A 24218-nucleotide genomic window follows, 5' to 3' on the forward strand; every position below is an offset into this window, starting at 1 on the left:
CACGCAGCAACGTGTTACTTGTTGAGCCCCGGTGATTTAACACAGGCTCCTAATGAATCGTGAAGTGAAAATCGGACATTGCTAAATTGTATTAAAGGGACCGAAACGGGACGCGGTGTTAAACCGCCCGCCGTAAACCCTGGGCTTGGGGATGATGCATCGCGTAACATGCAACGCGGCGTTTCCACTCGAAAAATTCATGAATAAACGATGAGAATGCTCATAATTATGCGACTCGCCCTTACCTCTAGCGCTGTGTTAAACTCGGGCGATGAAAAACCACATTACGCACGTTTCGTTGTTTGTTTCGTGTCTATTCATATGCAGGAGCATAACATAATTGTGATGTTCTGTAACTCTGACATTGTGATGTTGCAAGAATCCATCTTCACCTTGTCAAGAAGTCAAATCGGAAGAAGTCAACGATAATTCAGAAGCTTCCCTGGTGTGTAGAGCATATACAGTATTAAGGATATTATTTAATGCAAAGTACAGTGCTGTCTGTATTTTAGTATTGGCACCATGGCTCATACTCTTGAGACCCAACTGACAAAAAGTTATTTTAATTTAATTATCTATGAATCCCTTGTAGTGTATGTGTGTGTGTGTGTGTGTGTATATATATATATATATATAGCTCCACAATGTTTCAGACAAAATATATTTCTTATCGATTTGGCTCTGTACTCCACAATTTTGAATTTGTAATCAAGAAATTCACATGTGCAGATTCTCAGCTTTTATTAAAGGGTATTTTTACGCATTTGGGTTTCACCATGTAGAAGTTACAACACGTTTTATACATAGTCCCTCTATTTCAGGGCACTGTAATTTTTGATTGGCTTTACAGGTAACTGTGTTCAGTTGCTCCTAAGTGCATGCATAAGAGAGCTTGCAGTATCTAGTCTTGATTCTACACTTGTGATTGCCTTTGTAGTCTGTTAATAGAGTTTTCAACATAAGGACCAGAGTTGTGCCAATGAAAGTCAAGGGAGCCATGAGGCGGTTGAGAAATAAGAAAAAAATATTCAGAGACATAGGCCAGACCTTTGCCTTACTTTTTGGAACATCATTAAGAAGAAAGAGAGCACTGGTGAGCTCAGTAATCGCAAAGGGCCTGGTGGGCCAGGGAAGATCTCTACAATTGATGACTGACAAATTCTCACCATAATGAAGAAAAAACCCTAAACACCTGTCTGACTGATCAGAAGCACTCTTCAGGAGACAGGCGTGGATGTGTCAGTGTCTACTGTTCACAGAAGACTTCCTGTAAAGAACTATAGAGGCTACACTGCAAGATGCAAACCACTAGTAGGGCATTAAGACAGGACGGCCCAGTCACAGTTTGCTAAGAAGTACCCAAAAGAGCCTGCAGAGTTCTGGAAAAAGGTTCCGATGAATCAGGTTCAGATGAGACCAAGATTCTCTTGTATCAGAGTGATGGCAAGAGCAGAGTGTGGAGGCCAAAAGGAACTGCCCAAGATCCAATGCACGCACCCTCATCTGTGAAACAAGGTGGGGGTGTTATGGTTTGGGCATGTATGGCTGCCACGGGCACTGGCTCACTTATCTTCACTGATGATATAACTGCTGAGAGCAGCAGCACAAGGGATTTAGAAGTGGACAGAAGCATCTAATCTGTTCAAGCAAATGCCTCAATTCAAACTGCCTTCAAACTCACTTGCTGACACTTCGTTGTACAGCAAGACAGTGATCCCAAGCATACTGCTAAAGCAACAAAGGAGTTTCTCATAGCCAAAAACTGAAAGATTCTTGAATGGCTAAGTCACTCACCCAGTCTGAATCCAACTGAACATGCATTGTGTATGCTGAAGAGAAAGCTTAAGGCAACTAGCCCCCAAAACAAGTAGGAGCTGCAGATGGCTGCAGTGCAGGCCTGGCAGAGCCTCACCAGAGAGGATACTCAGCACCTGGTGATACCCATGTCTATGGGTCACGGACTTCAAGCGGTCATTGCATGCAAAGGATATGCGAGACGGCTACTTAAATTTGCATTGCTACTTCGATTTACATAACATTGATATACCCTAAAAATTATGGGGCTATATATAAAAAGTGCTATCTTGGTGAAACCAAAGTGTATAAAAAATACCCTTAAATAAAAGCTGAGAATGTACACTTTGACCATATGTGAGTTGTGTTATTTTAAATCTGAAACAGTGAAACACAGCTAAATCAAGAAAAAATATGTATATACCCCAAACATTATGGACATCCTAAATATATACATATATGGTGCCTGTCTGTAAGCTCAAGGACTTTTGAGATATTTCAAAAAGCATCGGGTAAATCAATCTCGCGCGAAACCGAAAGGAACACATCTGATGTCATCGAGCGATGAGTGCGGGCGCGGTCCGCGGCCGCTGTACCTCTGAGCGGAGGCCCGGGGGTGTTTGTCCCCGCGTCTCCTCAGCAGGGCCACCGTCGGCTGGGCTCCCTCCCCGAGGGCCCCCGCCGGCGCCGGGGGGTCCGCCGGACGCCACGCTCCGTTTTCGGCGCTGTCGCTGACGCCGTGTCCCGGACGCTGGAAGCACAGGAGCCAGAACGCTTAAACGATCAGGAAGGGGATCGCCGCCGCACGTCCGGGGACGGGACGGTAAACCGGGGGTGAAGAGATCAGTCTGAAGCGCACAGATATTCAATTTTTATGGCAAACAGACTGGAAACTGACTAATGTTTGGACATGCACGGATTCTTAACTGGAGAAGAAACGTTCACCTGTTTGCGGTCTGTTTGCAGTAACAGCTGAATATCTATGAGCTATCCAGCGTGGTTGATTCCTTTATTTAACGTAAAAAAAAGTCCAGACTTTTACAAGCATAGCAAATTGTTCTGAATTCACGGGTGAGTCACGTGGCATAACATGACATTTCAGCAAACATACATTTAGGAGCCATCATAAATATATTTCTGGCGCTTATGGGTTACAAAATGAAGGGAGTACTGAGGAACAGTCGATCTCTGGGGTATCTCTGAGGGGATTTCAGTGTAAAAAAAAATTATAAAGGGTAATTGTAAAATGGCAGCTGTTCCGAAATTACGCACGTCCGTCTCCTAGCGCTATAAATAAACGCATGGCATTTGCACCAACGGGCGATCCAGAAAGGGGAGGAAAAAACAAAAAACAAAATGGGAAAACACAATTTGTTATTTTCCGGCCTATGATAATCTCCTTAGAAGTGCTCGCACGGGATGGTTTTTGTTGATAACCCTGGGCCCCCTCTCCTGACCCCATTTCCCACGGCAGGCCCGCGCCGGCTCGCGAAAGGAATGAGGGCGACGCGGGGGCGGCGGTGTTCAAAGCGGCGCCCCGATCTCGCGGGGGGGCCCGCCGCGTACGCCGGCGGGCGCGTCTTAAAGGGCAGGGTGATTGGCGGGAACCCCATTTTCCCCCCCTCTTCCGCTCTCAGAGACGCTCGCCCCCGCTTCTTCCCCGCGCAGCCGGCTCAAGCGCGTGTAAAATACCAAGCCGTAATTGGGTTAAGTTGCGGGCCTCCCTTGCGAATGGGTTCGGGAGAAGGCGCGAGTGGGCCCGTCCCTTCCCGCCCTGCCCCGTGCCGCGCCCACCTCCGCCTGGGCGTCTCTCTTCTGCCTCCCTGCCTCCCGCGCCCCCTGGCTGTCGTGGGTCGCCCCGCGCGGAACGTTCAGGAAGGTCAGGACAAACTCGGGGCGAGCCTGCAGGACAGACCAAAGACATCAACACACCGCAGAACTGACATCAACACACCGCAGAACAGGCATCAACACACCGCAGAACAGACATCAACACGATGCAGAACAGACATCAACACACCGCAGAACAGACATCAGCACACCGCAGAACAGACATCAACACACCGCAGAACAGACATCAGCACACCGCAGAACAGACATCAGCACACCGCAGAACAGACATCAACACACCGCAGAACTGACATCAACACACCGCAGAACAGACATCAACACACCGCAGAACAGACATCAGCACACCGCAGAACAGACGTCAACACACCGCAGAACTGACGTCAACACACCGCAGAACAGACGTCAACACACCGCAGAACAGACATCAGCACACCGCAGAACAGACATAAACACACCGCAGAACTGACATCAACACACCGCAGAACAGACGTCAACACACCGCAGAACTGACGTCAACATACCGCAGAACAGATATCAACACGCTGCAGAACAGACATCAACACACTGCAGAACAGACATCAACCTACCGCAGAACAGACATCAACACACTGCAGAACAGACATCAGCACACCGCAGAACAGACATCAACACACCGCAGAACAGACATCAACACACCGCAGAACTGACATCAACACACCGCAGAACAGACATCAACACACCGCAGAACAGACATCAGCACACCGCAGAACAGACGTCAACACACCGCAGAACTGACGTCAACACACCGCAGAACAGACGTCAACACACCGCAGAACAGACATCAGCACACCGCAGAACAGACATAAACACACCGCAGAACTGACATCAACACACCGCAGAACAGACGTCAACACACCGCAGAACAGACGTCAACACACCGCAGAACTGACGTCAACATACCGCAGAACAGATATCAACACGCTGCAGAACAGACATCAACACACTGCAGAACAGACATCAACCTACCGCAGAACAGACATCAACACACTGCAGAACAGACATCAGCACACCGCAGAACAGACATCAACACACCGCAGAACAGACATCAACACACCGCAGAACTGACATCAACACACCGCAGAACAGACATCAACATACCGCAGGACAGACATCAACACGCCGCAGAACAGACATCCCGCAGAACAGACATCAACATACCGCAGGACAGACACTGAGCCCATTCAGTTTCACAGACATTATCATCTCTTGTACCAGGGACAGATGCAATGAAATAGATCCTTATCCAATTTTAGAACAGAAATGTTGAGTGCTTGCTACTGCTGTTGAAGTTGCCTGTTGATGTTTTCACAAATGCATAATTTTTAAAAGTCTTTAGTGAAGTCTTATACCTTTTAGTTGGGAAATTCAGAAGTACAGTTTTGTTGATACTCTACTCTCTACTATCAGTCAGAGAATTAGATTCCTTTAGATGTGCTTTCTCTCCATTAAAGAATATGGAGCAGCTATTTTCAAAGGCTGTTTAAACACCACACTTGTAAATCTAGGATAACGCAGGTCTCCAGGTCTCAACACAAACCCTTGGGAAGATGCAGCCATCTTTTCCGAAGCTCCACTCCTGGTCCGGGCAACCTCTGACCCTGTTAATGCAATGAAGAATATTGTTTTGTACCCTAAGGCTAGAAACCAGCATTGAACATTTTGCAACAGATAAAGCTATTATAATGTATTGTAACATATATATTTTTCTTTTCATGCAGTTAGAACTATTTGAACTAACTGGAACTATTTTAAACCACTATTTTAAGTACAGCTAAAAATATAAGACGTCTGCCTGACAAATTAATAATGATTCAAACGAATATTACAAAGCGTATGGAACTCAAGGGCACCGATTCCCCCATCAAATCGATGATAGCAGAGACGATGGCTTTCAGACCTGACTAAAGCAGGTGACAGGAGTTTTCCCCAAGTCCGGGTTTTAACAATGGGCTCTAAACTTCAAAACAGGGCTTCGGCACTGCGTAGCTGCATGCTGTGGCCGGCTAAACGAGCTGCATGGAAGGTTTGTGTGCGTGTGGGGGCAAGGGGGGGGGGGGGGGCGAGGGGGGGGTGTGGAATGCCGGCACCTCTTCTGCACGTTTAGCGGGAAGGCCTCTGCGGGCGTGCCGTCCCCGTCCGTCAGCGTGATTGGCTGCGAGGAGACGGCCAGGCAGAGCTGCGGCAAGACGCGGCTTAGGATCCACCCCGCCTGTAATGTGAGGGGGGGGGGGGGGCGGGGGGAGAGGGGCGAGAGAGAGAGAGAGAGAAGGCCCCGATGAGTTAAAAGAAGCAGAAAACAAAACAAGATGTCACAAATGGCGGGGTCGTTATGCCCGAGTGAACCCCGGGGACGGTCGAAAGCGAAACGCTGGCCCCCCCGACTTATCGCTCGTCGGGGTTTTCGGGTCCGCCGTCCGAGTCACTGAGCTCCCGCACGACAGAAGATGGGATTTCACAGTTCAGTGGCGAGCGGGGGTGGGGGGGGGGGCTGGGGAAGACCTGCGCTGTCTCCGCTTGTCTGTGCATGTCGTCGTGAGCGGCGATTTCCTGAATATTCAGGCGGTTTCCACGGCGGAGTCGTCGTGAGGGGACCGAGGGACAGCGCAATGCGCTTCTATACGCGTCCAAATAGGAGCCCAAACCGTTAAGGGGTTAAACCTCACGCCCGTTTACTCCCTCCCGAGGGCAAACGTTCACGCGGACGGCAGTGCAGCACAGTGGGTAAGGAACTGGGCTTGTAACCGAAAGGTCACAGGTTCGATTCCTGCCGTTGTACCCTTAAGCAAAGGTACTTAACCTGAATTGCTCCGGTACATATCCAGCGGTATAAATGGATACAATGTAAAATGCTATGTAGAAGTTGTGTAAGTCTGGATAAGAGCGTCTGCTAAATACCTGTAATGTAATGTAAATATCTAAGAGGTTCACCCGAAACCTGGATGAATAAAAGCGAGCAGAGTGTAAATGGGTGCCGCTCCTTGTTAAACTCATTTCACTTCGCTGGCTCGGGTCCGGAAGCGTGTCTGGCTGAACGGCCCCCTATTTACTGCAGCAGATACTATTAGTCACCGACGATCACATCACGGAGACCACGCGCGCGACGGAGACGTGGGGCCGGATCAGATCAGAAAGACGAGGGCCCGGAGGGAGGGATTCGCCGACCGCCGCGGAGCCTCGTTTTCCCGAGCTCTTCCGCTTCGTTCGCGCGCGGATTAGGGCGGCGTAATCGGCGGGGGGCTGACACGCGACACGATGCGTCTGCCTCCGATCGCCCTCGCGTTCCCCCGGCCCTTCCGCATTTCACACTTCCGGACGCGAGATTGCTACCCTCAACCGTAAACACAAACCCGATTTGAGGCCTGTTCCGGGCGTGGGCTAAGGGGGCGCTAATGACCAATTACAAACTGTAAAGCGTAGTTCCTGTCACAAAAGGGGAAACTCGGGCTCGAGGCAAATCGAAGTTAAAACGAGGACGAGCCGAAAGAGGCGATGTCCACGTGACTGCACGGTACACGTGTTTACACCCACGAGCGCAAATCAAGGAGCGCTAAAGTCGAAACGTTTCCCAAATGGAACGAGGTTTCGCGTTTTTGCTACGCTGCGCTCAAACGCGTACCCTGGACTCTGAAACGATCGGGCTCTCTCTCCGAATCCCACAGCGATGTCATTTTTCCGTGCGAGGAGTAAAGAAGCGTCAATCAGGGTTCAGAAAACTGTGAAATGCCGATAAATTTGGGCGGGAAAGTGGAAAACGGCGATGGGCGCGAGCGAGAAATCGGCGGCAGCCGCTGTAAGGGCTGGGCCTGCGTTCGGCGGGAGAGCCTGAGAGCGCGACGGCCACGTTTGATTCGCCGAGCGGTTCCAGGACCGGTGAACTGGAACTCACCCACAAACAAACAACAGCACAAGCCCCCCCTCCCCATCCAACCGTACCGACGAGCTGGGACGGAAATAAAAGTGTGAAATCTCACATATTTCCGACGGGCCTGACAGAACCCCTGCTCGGTCTAATCCAGAGTTTACATGCGAAACAGACTGTCAATAATGAGGAAGTGTCCAACGACCGTGAATTTGCGACCGATTTCGATTTTGACGCGGCGTTAGCGTTAGCACGTTTAGCATTCGGTCGAGCTGAAATACCTTGGTGACGACCCACACGTGTGACAGCGGCCACTCCGCCCCCGGCCCTTTACCGCCCGCCAGTTTGGACCCGGCCGGTCCGGTCCGGTACACCACTTCGGCTGAAGGAACCAGAACCACCTGCGGATCAGCCTGAAGTAAAGGGTCAGAAATAAGAGCCGGGCTAGTTCTGAGACGGGAGCCACCTAACAAATTACAGACATAAACAGGGGTCAATTTTATATCTGGTGCTGAAGTTGAGAGTCTAAAGTTGGTGCCTGGTTTGTCCTGACCTGTCCAACAGTAAGAGGTGATAGGTGTGTGGCTAAGCTAACTTACAAGCTAACATTATTTTGCTCTGTCAAAGCAATGGTGATATAAGAATGTTAACATCTTATATAAAAATTTGGCATTTTGTTTGTGCAGCTGTTTTACTTCTGAGTGTGCTGCATTAACACTGCTAGGCCAGTCCTGAGAACTGTGTATACCCATTGGATTTATACTGTACCTTCAAGAAAAATAAAACATGTTAGCATACTTCAAAGACTTTGGGGTATTTTGTCATTTGTATTCATAGCTTCCTGCTGGCATAAGCATTGTGCAGTCTGTTTGGGCCCACAACCATCCCTGGGCCACAAAATTCAAGTTTAAGCGGTGGGTGTGACTCATGCTGGAGCACTTTGGGGCCAGAGCGACTTTGTTCTTTAGGGTCGCCAAAACCCTACGGTCGGCTCTGTTTGTATTTTATGAGCTTTGAAAAATCTTTTGTTGATGCAGTGTGTACCATAATGCTTCAGGGAGCGGTATTTCTGTACTTCGTAAACACTGAATAAATCCCGGTCTCCCTCCTGAAATTTGAATGGATCCTTTGCAGTCCTCTCACTCTGTTCCGTCTCTGTTCACTTCATCTGCTTGTGCTTTGAAATTCCTTCTCTTCTCCACTTCGACATTCGACGTATTGATGACAGTCCAGAAATGAGGCGGTCTCGCAAAGTTCGTACTTGACGGATATTTTATGACGTGGATTCCCTTTGCTTACATCAGTTTGTCCCTTCGAGTATTTCATTTGTGGAAAAAAGTGACTCCAATAGAAACCTGTGTGGTTCGCTTCTGAATCAGGAGTGTGTAACTGAGCAGTTGTTTCCTTGTTAAAAAAAAAAAACTATTTATTTTTATAAATAATTTGGCGCCCAACGTAGGGCTGTGTAAGTCCAATTCTCCCCCTAATTTTGATTGTCCAGTTGCCATCCCGGCCGTGTTCATGGAGAACCCCCACTGCACAGGACATGCCCAGTCACATGTACAACCAGGAAGCTGCAGGGAAGTGACATAAGAAAAGGCTGCATCGATGCTCTTCCGCTTTCCCCAAGCACGATCGTCGCTTGGGTTTTCAGGCTGGTGTGACTGACAGTGATACGCTTGTGTTTGCAGAAAAAAAACCCCTGATGCATTGATTAATGATACCAGAACCAGCATGGACAGGATGTAAGGCTCTTTCATTTATTAAAAATGCGAACGACACTGAGAAATGGAGAAAAGTATTTCTACAACAAATTTTTTTTTTGTTAAAGCTCACATTAGCAATCCCCTAAACTTTTAGCATCATATTTCAGCTAAAACAGCCAGCCAGATTTTATCCTGGCATTTGAAGTTGTTTGTGATTGATGTCACAAAATATGATTTCAAGCTACTACTATAAATGGCCCTATTTGGTTGATGTTCATTGGCTTGCAATGAAAAAGTTGAATTTCAGTTGGCTTGCAATGAAAAAGTTGAATTTCAGTTGGCTTGCAATGATACAGTTGAATTTCAGTTTCTTTCTCCAAGATCTGTTGTTTGCTTGGTGTCTGCCTTGTCTTTTATTAGAGGCTTTGGTGAAAAGGGCAGACTCTTAATTATAAACATGCTACAGTGGGCTTTTATGCAACTACACCTACCCACAATTCTATTCAATGATGACACATTAATGCAGGTAGATCTTCTTAAGTATAGGCTAAGAAAGTAGCATAATGACAGAATATTACACCACCTTCAACTTAAACATTGAAAAATTATTTTTGACATAGATACAATCTGTCTACAAAGTGTGAAGAATGTTAAAATTATTTAAAACAAGACTCATTACATTGTTAAAAAATCAATTGTGCTAAATATCCAAACATGGATATTAATAAGCAGTCTTTCATATTGTAAAAATTATAAATAAATAATAAGGAAATTGTGACCAAATATAGCTGCAGTTAAGTTGATTTTTATATTGATTTATAGATTTTTATATCTCAGTGGCATAACATACATGTTTTTGTAATCTTCTGCCATAAATATGCCTAAGTAATGCTCGTTACGTCAGAAGCATGTCATTAACCAATTCCAGCATACGCACTTGCTAATTAGGGCATAATGATATGATGTCACATTAAAAAAACAAACCAAAACAAAACAAAAAAAAAAACAATAGGCCTAATAATAACCTAATAAAAATATGAAAAAATGAATCAATATTATATATACATTAAACACACAGAGAGAGAGAAACTGAAAAAATAAATGAAGGAGAAAGAAGAAAATGAAAATAACCGTAAAAGAAAAATGAAAATAACTGTTGCCCTTATTTCCCTGTTAGTACCCCTTTAATCCATTGATCATCCATTGATCATCCATCCATTTAATTTAGCGTCGCACTCTGGCATAATTTATTTACTTAATTCATACGGGACGAGTCATATAATCCGCTCGTGTAGAGTGTGACATTAACTGAATGTCAATTCGGCGTCATCGCCTTGCTTGACGGAACAACAACAACACCCCCGACAGGGATTGCAACCCTGAGCGCACAGGTTACTATCGCAATTCCGAACCTGCGCCACGCGGCTCTGCATCGGAGCACACGGAGCGAGAAGTGGAAAGGTACGGAATATTTTAAAATGCTAAGAGGAAATAACGGTAAAAATAAGGGAATAGTCTGAGGATAATGATTGGCGCTTCTGAGCGCGGAGGTCAGCTGTGACACTGTTCAACCGCTCTGAGAGAAGTAGGTCACTTCTATTGTTCCGCCCCGTCATTGTCAAGCAGCTCCTCTTCGCCCGAACTGTCAAATACATTTTTTTTTCCACAGCTCGTGCAACTTTTGAAATGACAAAGCCGTTTCAAAAATAAATTCTTCTTAGCCGGTGTTTTGACTCGCAGTCATTTAAAATAATTTTAAACATGGGACGCAGAAGACATAACCCTGTACAAAATTCCTGTTCCACTCGTAGCTCCTTAGGGGGAAAAAAGAGGATTCCAACTAGACGATGGGCCTCAGTGGTTCATGGTTAAGCAAATCTAAATATAAACACTTCCTTCACCTCTGGAGATAAGACAGGTTTAATTACACGCTGAGCAAACGGTAGTTTAGCTGCCTGTCTGCGTGGGGCCATTCTCTTGAAGAGAGAACTCTCCGCTCTTGTTCGTGAACTTTTACGAAGATGACACCTTTGCTAAGGATATGCGCGCTGCGTCTAATTAATCTCGATTCTAGGCAGAGGCGCCGTGGAGAGAAACACAGTCATGTTGTTCGGGTTAACATGCTGTAATTACAGTCATCCCTTCATATACATTATCTATCTGTGCGCTCCTTTACCAACGCAAGTGCAGTCCCCCCCCAGTAAGTTTTCAGACTGAATGTAAAAGTACAAACTTTTAAGCGCAATTTCGCACGACTTCGTTGAGTCTAGTTAACATCTCGCTTGTTCATGTTTTCGGCCCAAGGCGCTGTTGCCTGGATTAAATCAATTTGCCCAAAGGTTTCGCTCGAATTTTGATTAAAATTATGCTTTTCTTCACTGAACCGCTTCCGTGTGATCAGCGATCATCAATGTGAACTGAACTGGTGAATAAAGGAGCTATTTGCGGCATTTAATCGCTAAGAATAAGTTAAGGATAAGTGATTATTGAATACAGAATTGTGTTTTTCTGCCAGAAATCAAATTGGATGGATTGCTCAACGCTGTGGCAGGGGCCCAGAGACTAATAAACTTTTACCCTGTATCTGGGTAAAAACCTGAGCTATATTAGGGTTAACCTAGTCTGTTTACTTCAAAATGTCACTCGACCTAGATTCCCACCCCTGGTGACGATCCAGATTCTGGCTTTGTGCTCCCTGGGGAGTCGAGCGCATTAAACATCGTTAGCCAGGTCTGTTGCTCACCACTGACTCACTGACACATACGGGCGGTGCCGTTACCTTCAGCTGGATGAAGTGGGCGCGCGGGTCCGCTCTGTCGGCCAGACGAGTGCTCCCGGGAGGGTCGGGGACGCAGTTCGGCGGGAATCCCTCCCACGCCTCCCATCTAGACGGGCGAGACAGCGGTGGGTCATACCTGTGCAGTGCAGCGATTGCCCCCACCCCCCGCCCCCGCCCCCACCCGCACCCCCGCCCCCATCACCTTCGCTGCAGGACGCGTGTAGCCTTACCACGCGGAAGCAGGACGCCGCGCTAAACGCTAACGTCCGTGAGTGAGGAGCCTCGCTGTGACCTCACACACAGGACCGGGTCTCCCCTCCAGCCACCGTTCGCACCCGGCGTGCTAATGACTGCGCTCCCCGTTACACAGTCGTGTTAATCGCCCCAGGAGGGTGCCAGGGTGCGGTTCTCTTGGCAGTGCCCATGTTTTTGCCAAGTCACCTCCTGACACCTCCACGGGCTCAAGTAATCTGTGCAATGGAGGGGGTTTAACAGACATAGGCAACACGGCCATTTTACTGTTTTACTGTGGACATTTGCAGCATTATCACTGGGAATGTTTTGTAATGTTTTAGTCTTCAGTTTAGTTGAGGAAGGTCACATGACTGGCTCGGATTTGGCGCCGTGAACCGTCGATGTCGTCCCTTCCTCTCCTTTTTAAGCGTAATTTTGCAATGTTTAACGCAACTCCCCACCGTTCTAGCAAACGGTCGGTTTCCCTTGGTTGTCCCAGGATGTTGCAGAGCTACAAAATTAGATTTTTGCCTCTACCAGCCTTCCCGACCAAGAAGCGGAGGAGGTAAGACAATGTGAGCTTCCTCTATTTGTGGGCGCCGAAATGACACGTATTTTTAGAGTGTCGGCTCGGCTTTCAGAAGGAGAAGCTGAGCCTGACGCAGCTGAAATCGGTGCGTCTGACAGGCAAATTGAAAGGCTGACTTGAAGGCAAGGTGGAGAAGGCTGGCACGCTAATGGCTGTATCCTGCTCGAGAGCTGAACGGACGGAAGTCAAAAAGGGACGAAACTGGAAGATCGGTGGCCTGTTTTACAGCGCCGCTCCGAGCAGAGGGACTGTTCCGTTTATGCTCAGAAAACTGATGGATTGAAATCCCGAAACTATTCCAGTCATAATATGGGCGTGGGACAGGGAGCGGAAGGCGTAGGGACAGGGAGCGGAAGGCGTAGGGAGTCTCGACAGATTGGATCACCATTGAGATGGAAGCGAAGGCGCCAGGTGTCTGAAAATTTGATCAGCATCAACAGAAATGTTTTTTTTGTTTTTATCTTAAAAAAAAACTGCCTCAACTCACCCATTGTAATCAGATACAATATAACTTATAATGTGGTATGACTGGGCTATTTCTTTGATATTTTTCTCTCCTTAGAAAACTACAGAATGACTTCATTGTGGTTTCCTGGAACATGATTACGGTGAGGAACATGGTGGCAGATGATTTAGCGTATTTGCAAGCGCAGAAATGTCCCCGTTCTCCTGCTGGTAGAGGGGAGGGGGGGTGGCTGAAATTCAGGGAGGGACCATCTTTCTTCGGATGCGCAGACAACATATTGTTTTAAACTAAATTTAATTCAGTGGAAAACCTAAATTTAGTTTAAAACTGTTGACTGCGCATCCAAAGAAAGTCTTAAAACCCAGTAAACACATGTGATAGGAGCAATATGCTAAAGTTAACAGTCCACTCAAGGCTAACCGATGTAGGTTTAGTATATCAATGTACATCTGTTAGCCTTGGGTGGACTGTTATCTTTTAGATATTGCTCTTATCACGTGTGTTTACTGGGTTTTAAGACGCACAAAGAGCTGCATTACTGGGCCTGGCTGGAAAGTAGCTGGATTAAACGGCAGTCCTCTTAGCACATGTCTTGCCCGACCTCCTGTGGATGGCTTAAGCTCTGGCTGTTGAAGCAGCGTGTTGCCACTGTCCCGGCGAGACTGGGGATCAGAGCACCCGCGGTTTACAAGGGGGGACATACTTCCTGAATCCGGCTGGTAATTCCGCGTCCGGGTCCAGGGGGGCTCGGAAGATGTCCCTGTAATCCTCCTCCCCCGCCGCTACGGCTCTTTCAAAAGCCAGGGCCAGGACTGCCTGACGGGGGGGCCTGTGGGAGAGAGGGAAAGGGGGGACGGGGTGCTTTCATTACTGTGGAGGAGGGGCTGCTATTCACAGCACTCCAGTCTGGTGGTTCTGAGCTCTTGCATGGACCCTGAATGCATTATGTGGGATGAAAAATAAAAATGATCATACAGAAATGAGAGAGATACTAATAATAATAATATGGCTCTGTAATCATCTTTATAAATATCACACAGTATAAAGACAAATGCAGTGACAACCAAAATTATTCACACCTTTGATATAGATGAACAAATAAACAATACTCGTTCTGAACTATATTTATAAATTCTCAAACACGTGGGACAATATTCTCATTTAATAGAAATTTGACGGAACAACTAAAATAGCGCATTGGTCCAATTATAAACTTAAACTTAAACAAAAAAATAAGTGTCACATTCACAGCCATTTTCAGTACTTTGTGAGCCCTCCCTACACAAGTATAACATTATATAGATTCTACAATGTTTATGAAACATTTTGGGTGGGATCTTTGATCACTGATTCCTCCATACGGAATCAAACCACATATTTTTAATTGGGTTGAAGTCTGAAGACTGAGATGGCCTTATGTTTGGGATCATTGACTTGTTGAAAGATCCATTTGCATTTCCTGGCAGAGGGAACCAGGTCTTGTCTGTCCTTGCTGGAGTTCATGAGGTACAGGACTGAATGGTGCTGAACAACCCAGTAACATCAAAGATCCAAAACCTTACTTCACTGAAGGCATGATGTCCAAAGCAAGCCCATCACCTATGTATTTGGCAAAAAGCTGAAATTTGGTTCCATCTAACTATAATACCCAATTCCAATCAAATATCCAATACCTTTCACAGACTCCAGACACTTGTCTTTGTTTGATTGCCCTCAATAGAGACGCCTCTGTAATCCCTTCCAAAAATGCTACTCGCGTGGAGACTGTCTGATAGTAGATTTGGAGACTTTGTTCCCCCAAGATGTAACCAAGATTTGTTGATCTCCAACTGTGGCCCTTGCCTCCCAAACCATCTACCTCAGTGTGCGTGGGGGCAAAATGCACTTTCTGTTCTCTATTAGGAGCAGACCACTCTGTTCCAAAATCCTCCATTTGTGCCATTTTAAGTCTGATTAGAACAAGAGGGGTACCATAGACTGTGCAAAAACTGTGGACAAAGGGACTGTGACGTCACCCATTAACGTTCCATGGGCTTGGTGCAGTTTTCGTGCCGCCATGCTTGTACAAATTGGGGCCAGAGACTGCTCAGTAGGGAAAAGGAGCGGACCCTTATATAGTCATGAATTCCGGGCCAGTCGAGGTAGTCCACTAAGCGGGTGAGATACTGTGATGTACAGTGATGCAAACTGTCTCTGATTCTTCCACAAAATATTCCACAAGATTTTGTCCATAATAACACAATAACGTAACAAAACGACACACGGGACAGGAGACAATAGACAATGGAAAAATGCCTTTTGCAACTCTTGTGAGAAATTATTGACTTTGTATTTTTTCTATATTGTCACCATTGGCTTACATTATATGGGTGGCTGAAAGACCAATACTGGAGCCAACCGCACTAGTGAGCAAGGTCTCTCAAACAAGACCAGGAAGTCGGCTTCAAAAACTAAGCCTGTTTGAGATGTACCCACCTGGACTTCCTGTTCGAATAATGACTGCTACAGAGCCGCTGAAGGGTGTTTGAGAGGTGGAGCGAGAGACCGCCCCCACCCCCACCCCCACCCCCGCCCCGCCAGAGTGGCCACTCAGAGTTTTACCGCTGCCCGTGCTCCGCCAGTCATAATCAACGGCGCAGTCAGGCTAATTAATCGCTTTAAGAGACGCGGAAACCCTCCGTCCCGAATTAGCTTCGGTTCAGACGCTTTCGTGCTCGAAGATCTCATCACTTCTTCACTCGCAACCTCTCAAAGCGCATCAAGAGATCCTGGCAGAGTTGTGGGAGATCACAGTGGATTTTCTGTGCCAGTGAACATTTTCCTCAGGCTGGGCCCTGTGAGTCCTTCCCCTTCCCCTCCTCTGCTTGGCGATGTCAGACTGGAAGTGTGCTCCTCTGAACTGACTTCATTACAACTTCATTACGAGTGGGTCACGAGGAACAAGTTCCTTTAGGAAAGTGACAAGGACTCTAATTACAGTAGGGCAGCAGGGAAGGGGGGTGGGGTGTGTGTGTGTGTGTGGGGCGGGGGAGTTGAGGATCATGTATGTGGTTTTAAATGTTTAGAGGCAAAACAGAAATGACATTAATTAAGTATAATTCAGTTTCTGGAATTTTTCAGCAGCACTGCAGTCTATTCCCATCCAGTCATCCCTGGGAGAGCTCAGCAGGGCATTTTGAATGACGTGTAGGGAGCACACGCCTGTTCCACTGCAGTCTGGCTTCCCTCGTTAGCCGAACCCGTTTAGGGAGCCCTCCCCCGGCGAGGTGCGGTGGTTTTTTCCCGCGGCTGTCGACGGGGCTTCTTTCTGCGGGTGTGGAGACCCCCGCGCCCCTTGGGTCAAACGTGGACGCAGGAGTCGTGGGCCAAAACCAAAAGGGCTGAGAGGGATGGCCTCTCTCCGGGCTCTCTCCTCTCAAGAGACTGCATGCAAGGGCACCAGGGTGATTTTGGGCCACATGAAAAGATCGCACATTGGGCCCTACCACCATTGAAGTTATATGTGACCACTCCCCTCCTCTCCAACCCCCCCCCCCCCTTCCCCCGAAAGAACTGTGACTACGATGTGTGCATGTGCCAGCAAATAAAAAGATTGAGCAAAAATCTAAGTGTCTTAATCAAGCTACGTTTCCACTGATTTTGACCTTACCCCGCATAAAATAATCAGATGAAGGAATTTACATGACAACTTGTAATAATTGCATAATGCCTTAAACAGGCTAAGATCAAATTATTAGGAGAGACTCTGATGCCACTTTATTAAAACATCATATTCAAGTCACTGCACTAGAAAGAAATTAAATTTAAATAAAAATAAAAACAAAAACAATCTAAAAACCATCAATGTGCACAGTATCAAACCAAAAACAACATCAAAAAGGGGAAAAAATTAAACCTAGTCACAAATCAATATAACTCCTTCGACTGACCTCACCCTGACCTCCCCCCGTCATGGCTATGCGATCTCACAACCCTCCTCATCAACCACACAAACTGCACCTCCCAATACACCTGCACCTCCCAAAGTTCTCTCTCCCAAAGAGCATAGAGGGAGAGAGAAAGACAGAGTGAGGGAAAACTATAATTCTGTAAAAACACTCTTCACCTGTTGGAGTACATGGGAACCGTGTGTGGCTCTGCTTAGTTTCTTAGCTGCTCTGAGAGTAAAGTGAAGGTAAGGCTGGCTAATATCGTGCCGTCATGTTTAATTCTCCAAGAGGAGTATTTAAGCAGATAATACAGCTAGCCTGCGGCTAGGCTCCTCAGCTGTAAGCGCTTCTTTTAACGCGTCATCCTCGTGGCGGGATCCGTCTTGACGTGACGCGACATTCCGAGAGCAATCGGAACCGACAAAGACAGGATGTTGCGGCCTCTGGTCGCGGCGCGAACTCCGTGTAAAAATCAAATTCGGGTTTCCGCATCACGTTTCAACACCGTGCGATATACAGGCATTTGTGCTTCTAACGGGATGCAACTCGCGATACCAGGAACGGGCTGATTCGGTTATATAATGGCATTATTAGGTGCCACAGTATTAAACGACACTATTAGAGGGGCAACATCTAAAGCCTGGGGGAACTCAGTTCAATTGGCATCTAGATTATTTTAGAGCAATTCGGTTAATCTGAAGGCAGTGGCAGCTGCATATGATCTTAATGTGCTTACATTAGCGAAGAGATGATGCACATCCCCCATGTCTTTAACAGAGACACTGCCATTTAATATTATCTTTCAAAATGGCTTTTTATTAACTTCATATTTAGGAACAATTCCCTTTCAATTCAGCCCATCTGCCATAAAAACTGAAAAGTCCTCATTGAACATTACACTGAAAAAAAATGTCTCAGTGGATAAACCTAAAATTTCACTTCAGTTTGTTACACCTGTAACTTTCTCAACTGCATCATTTTCACATACGAATTAACCTAAAAAATTTCAACTGAGAAAACGTAGAAATATCAGCATAACAAATTAAAGTCAAATTTCATGTTTATCCAAATAAGTTTTTTTTTTTTTTCAACGCAATGTAACAAAATGAACTGGCTGAACTAAAACGGAACTGGCCCCTACCCTGTTTATAATCTCGCTGATGACCACGTGCAGCGGAACAAACCAGCGAGACCAAACGGGACACGATCCCATTTGTTTATTCGTAACGGCTTCGAATAGCATCTGCTCGCAGCAAACGGCTAATTCATTTGAAAGTGAAAAAAATGCAGTTATTTTCCATTCTGTTTTTCACATGATCCATTTTATCATAAGGCCAGTTCTTTGATTCAGACCCGCAAATGTCAACTGTTCATTAAAGCTACATGTGGGAAGCCTCAGAAGGGAATTAATTCCAGTTGACGAGTGCGCCATCATTAATCCTGGTGGAGCACTAAACCTCCCAGGGGACGGGCTTCTGCTGCCCATAAACTATTTCTGCTCATCACCAAATTATACGCAATCAAGTCCAGAGAGCGGGCATGGAGCATACGCTGAACACCTGCACACACACACACACACACACACACACAAGCACGCGCACGCACACACACACTCACGCACGCACACACACACACACTCACACAAGCACGCGCACGCACACACACACTCACGCACGCACGCACACACACACACACTCACACAAGCACGCGCACGCACACACAGACATGCACACACACGCACGTGCACATACTCGCACACACACACACAAGCAAGCGCACTAATACACACGCGCACACGCATGCACACACACACACTCACACAAGCACGTGCACGTGCGCACATACACACAGAAGCACGTGCACACAGGCACACACACACAAGCATACGTACTAATACACACACGCGCGCGCATGCACACACACACACAAGCACGCACACTAATACACACTCACACACGCACACACACAAGTACGCACGCACACACTCACATTCACACCCGCACACACACACATGCACGCATACATACACACATGCATCCCCTCAGGCCTTCTCAAAGTCACTTTTCTTCAGGCAGCGACGAAGTAAAGTACAATTAGGTGCGGTTGCGTCAGTGGGTAGGGGCAGTTGTGTCAGTAGGGATGGGTAGCTCTGTCAGTGGGTAGGAGCAGTTGTGTCAGTAGGGATGGGTAGCTGTGTCAGTCGGTAGGGGCAGTAGTGTCAGTGGGTAGAGGCATCTGTGTCAGTGGGTAGAGGCAGTTATGTCAGTGGGTAGGGGCAGTTGTGTCAGTGGATAGGGGCAGTTGTGTCAGTGGATGGGGCAGTTGTGTCAGTCGGGATGGGTAGTTGTGTCAGTCGGTAGGGGAAGTTGTGTCAGTGGGTAGAGGCAGTTATGTCAATGGATAGGGGCAGTTGTGTCAGTGGATGGGGCAGTTGTGTCAGTCGGGATGGGTAGTTGTGTCAGTCGGTAGGGGCAGTTGTGTCAGTGGGTAGGGGCAGTTGCGTCAGTGGATAGGGGCAGTTGTGTCAGTGGATGGGGCAGTTGTGTCAGTCGGGATGGGTAGTTGTGTCAGTGGGTAGAGGCAGTTATGTCAGTGGGTAGGGGCAGTTGTGTCAGTGGATAGGGGCAGCTGTGTCAGTGGGTAGGGGCAGTTGTGTCAGTGGATAGGGGCAGTTGTGTCAGTGGATGGGGCAGTTGTGTCAGTCGGGATGGGTAGCTGTGTCAGTCGGTAGGGGCGGTTGTGTCAGTGAGCTCCATCCAGTTTGCCGAACCTGTTTTTCAGTTACTCTCCATTTGCCTTCAGTGTCAGAGGGGGACGGGCGGGAGACGGGCGAGGGACAGAGCGGCGATGGCGGGTCTGGGTGGCGCTAACAATGGCAGGACTCCAGCCGCCAGGCCCCCCGCGGACCCCCATCTGCAGCCATTAAGGTGGCTATTCAGACATGAAGAGAAACGCGGCCCTGACAGACAGGCGTGAGGTAGGATGACAAGACATTAAGGTGGAAGGGGGGAGAGAGGGAGAGAGAGGGAAGGGGAGGGAGAGAGTGAGAGAGAGAGAGAGAAAGAGAGAGGGGAGACAGAGTTGGAGGCAGGAGTGTCTGTCACGTCTGTCCGATGAGCACTCCCCTGTTCTGAGGGCCCCCCTTGAAAGGGGGGGTTAGGGAGGTACGACGGCGGCCCGTATCAGACGCAGGGCGGGGGTCCTTACCGGTAGTCCTCCCCGTACGACACCCAGACGGCCTGCTCGTTTCGGAGGTGCGCGGGGCTGCTCACGGCCTCGCCCCGCTCGTCGAACAGGCGCGTGGGGACGGAGCGGGGCCCGCAGGGGCCCCCTGTCCCGCGCGCCTGCAGCCTCTGATGGATCACCTGCAGGAGCTGAGAGCGGGGGTACACGTTTAAGAGAGCGACCGTGGGAGGTGGACGGGGGGAGGGAGGGGGGGGGGGGGCGCAGAGACACCCCGCCTTTCGTTTATTTATACATTCAGAGGGGAACGGGGCGGCGATGCAGAACAATCGAATCTCAAATGGATTTTTTCTTCGGGGGGGGGGAGGAAGCGCGAAGTGGCTGGGGCTGTTTATCTTGGCGCGCAGGGCCAAAATGAGCGCAGGCCTTTTAACCAGCAGGGGGCGCCAGAGGATTATCATTGGGGCTGTGACCTCCCGTCTGGGTGCAGAATTAATCAGCTGGCTCTGAGAAATAGAATTCTGCTTCTGGCAGACAGGCAGACCCCAGCACCGATGCCCTCAAACTATTTACCCCTTACTGGCCAAAAACTGAAACAGGAACAAGGGTATTGAATATTGGGGTTTTAAAGGGGAATTTCATCTTAATCTGATGTTACTTGCATTGTATTGGTTCCTCGGCTGTTAAAAATCATATATATGTTATACATCAGACATTACAGGTGTGAAAGTTACATATGCTTGTTGTTCCTTAGATAGAAAGTTCAATATCCTTCTGAGACCCAGCAGAAAAAATTATTATTATTTTTTGGTATAGTACAAGTGTTTTGGATAATATAAAATATTTTTGCGAAAATATTTTCCAAAAATATGATTTCTTAAATTATTTTATTGAATGTTCCTTGTCATGTAGGTTTCAGCATAGTGCACCGTATGGTTATTGAGAGTAAGACCAGACTCTTGTCCCCTACAGGGGACAAAAAAATGAATTGCCGGGTTTCAGGAGGATATACTTAACTTTCCACACAGTAAAATGTCCAGTGTTAATTCAACACCCAATAGATAACATTTGGGCCCACATCCCAGAGAGGGACCAAATGCTATCTGTTCAGAGTGAAATTAACACCGTTAAAGAGTTGAATTGACACTGTTAGAGTCAAATTAACACTGGACTTTTTACTGCGCAGGGGCGGAAGCCACGTTCGGTCGCCGCTCCTACGACGAGCTCCCGACAGGACGTTGGCCTGGGGGGGGAGGGGGGTGGGGTGGGGCCTGAGCTCCCCCGGCGTTTCGGACGCACCCTCTCCATGCTCAGCTCGGCGTCCTCCCTGCAGCCTTTGTCCACCTCCGCCATGTTGACGAACACCAGGGTCTCCCCCGAGGCGCGGCCGATCTCGTACACCTGCGGCGAGAGGCGACCGCGAGGCCCCCAATTACACACACGCGCCGGCCGGGGCGCCCAATTACACCCCGCCCCGCAAGGCCGTGTGCAATCAGCGCAGATTACGTGCTCATAATTAAACGTCCTTCTGGCACGCACAGAAAAAGAAAACCTAAATTACCGGACGCGTTTTCCTGTGTTATGACGCTGAATGTAATCTGCGATACTGTGCCACCGATCGTGCTTAAAAGGAAGGGAAATGCGGAGTATCTACATGCAATGTTCCGGGATGTGTGGATAACCTGATATTCAGGTTATGTTCCAGGGGTGGCAATTTGTACTACTTTCTCAAAAGGGACATTGTAAGTGGATACACTGCCATATTTACAAAAATATATAATGGGTTTGGACAGCCTTTCCTCTGATATCTAATATACAGCACAGCAGTCTGGCCGTCTATGATGTTCCCAACAGTATGGTGCTCAAGCAAGAAGAAGAGCAACAGTGGCAGCACAGACATAATGTCCAACAGTGACAGTACAGACAGAGGTTATCAGAAGAGCAACAGTAATATCACAGACACAGAGTCCAACAGTACAGATAGAGGTTATGAGAAGAGCTCAACACTGACAGCACAGACACAGAGTCCAACAGTACAGACAGGTTATCAGAAGAGCAACAGTGACAGCACAGACACAGAGGCTATCAGAAGTGCCCAACAGTGACAGCACAGACACAGAGGCTATCAGAAGAGCCCAATAGTGACAGCACAGACACAGAGGCTATCAGAAGAGCCCAATAGTGACAGCACAGACACAGAGGCTATCTGTACTGTGCAGTGTGTCTGTTTTCAGGCTTGCACTCATGCTGATTAATCCGATTATCATGCTTTTAATGTTTGTGTCTGTCAGCGAGGCATTTTTGCTCTAAATTCAAAGTTACTGTTCAATTTAATTAACGTGACATTGAACACATTAAGATATTTATTTATGCTCTCTCTATATGTGTGTGTGTGTGTGTATGTAAGGAGGTGTTTAACAAGCATAAAATGTCCATTAGAACATGTCATCAAAGTTAGCCTAATCCGATGCAGACCTGATGCAGCATGACTTTTCTGGTTACTATGGGAACCGTTATACTAAAACAAGCTTACTGAAACAATAAAATATCATTTTGAATGCATCCCTTGAATTTGAATTTGGTTTAGATTTTTCTGCATGCCCACTTCCTGGGTCCTGTGCGGCGTAGCAGTGTCCAGGCACTTTGGCACACTGGTCGAAGAGACGTCCAAAGCTCAAGGTTAATTACACAGCAAGACATGAGGGGGAATTATTATTATTTTCTTTTTTGGCTCCTTGTAAATTCCCTTGTATCTCACTGGATTAACTTCACTACAAGTCCAGCTGTGTAGAATTGTGATTCTGACCAGCGCTGATTAAAAAGACATTCAGAGCCAAGGAAGATAAAATGACGTCTTTCACAGAGGCTACAACTATAGCATACTGCACTGAACACTAAGCATTCAAGCAAACAATTTTTTTTTAATTCTCAGTGTTCATTAAACTCTTATAGGGTTAATATGCATCCAGGAGAAATCAGATGCGCTCTATTACAGTACAATGTACTGAAGTACTGAGGTAAGTTAGCAGAAAATATGAAGTTGTGTAAGTTAAGTTATTAAGGGCATTTGAACAATACAGTATGACAGGAGAAAGAAAGAAAAAATATAAAAAATAGAATAATTTGGATAATCCAGATACATTTTTTTTTACTAAAGACATGTCAATCAACCCAGACAACATCTAAAGTGACTAATAGCTTCTTGTTTATTTCAATTTTTAATTACAGATGAATACATTTCAGCATTTGTGTGTGTGTGTGTGTGTGTGTGTGTGCACAGGTGTGTACAAGTGTGTGTGTGTGTGTGTGTATGTGGATGTGTGTGTGTATGCACAAGTGTGTTTAAAAATCTCCAAAAAAAAAAAAAGTTTCATTCATGTCTATTTTTGCTTATATTCAGAAATAAAGTGTACCATAACAGCATGGCCTTTCATTTCAATAAGAGGAGAAATTTCTCTTCTTAGTAGAAAAAGAAATGCATAAAAGGCTAAGGAGTTTAGCTGCTGCTCAGTTAATTTGCTCAGTGAAAAGCAAAGTAACTGACAAGGGTTCTGTTCCCAGGGCTTTTATGGAAACCCGCACCCCACCGCGGCTCTCTGACGTGGGACCCAGGTCGCAAACACACCCCCCCCCCAGCTTGATTTCCATAAACTCAGACCCATCCAGGCTCCTGAGGTTTCTGGGATGCATGGAGCCGTGCGCAATTAATTTAGCTGCAGGCTAATGATTAAAGAGAGAGAGAGAGAGAGAGAGAGCGAGAAACAGAGGAAGAGAGAGAGAGAGAAAAAC

At 47.1% G+C, this 24218-nt stretch overlaps 1 protein-coding gene across 1 annotated transcript in view; it reads right to left on the minus strand.

Moving 5' to 3' along the window:
• The window catches only part of LOC118215550 (doublecortin domain-containing protein 1-like), a 130539-nt gene that overhangs the window by 43139 nt on the left and 63182 nt on the right, over positions 1-24218 (minus strand). The window contains exons 11-19 of the mRNA XM_035396445.1: positions 21729-21830; positions 20454-20620; positions 14021-14146; positions 12029-12134; positions 7825-7956; positions 5772-5893; positions 5222-5282; positions 3589-3696; positions 2391-2545 (exon numbers count right to left, since the gene is read on the minus strand). Of these exons, the coding sequence (XP_035252336.1) occupies positions 2391-2545; positions 3589-3696; positions 5222-5282; positions 5772-5893; positions 7825-7956; positions 12029-12134; positions 14021-14146; positions 20454-20620; positions 21729-21830 (1079 nt within the window). The remainder of the gene's footprint in view (positions 1-2390; positions 2546-3588; positions 3697-5221; positions 5283-5771; positions 5894-7824; positions 7957-12028; positions 12135-14020; positions 14147-20453; positions 20621-21728; positions 21831-24218) is intronic.

This window comes from Anguilla anguilla, chromosome 16, assembly GCF_013347855.1.
Source record: "Anguilla anguilla isolate fAngAng1 chromosome 16, fAngAng1.pri, whole genome shotgun sequence".
In the NCBI taxonomy this organism is placed as follows: domain Eukaryota; kingdom Metazoa; phylum Chordata; class Actinopteri; order Anguilliformes; family Anguillidae; genus Anguilla; species Anguilla anguilla.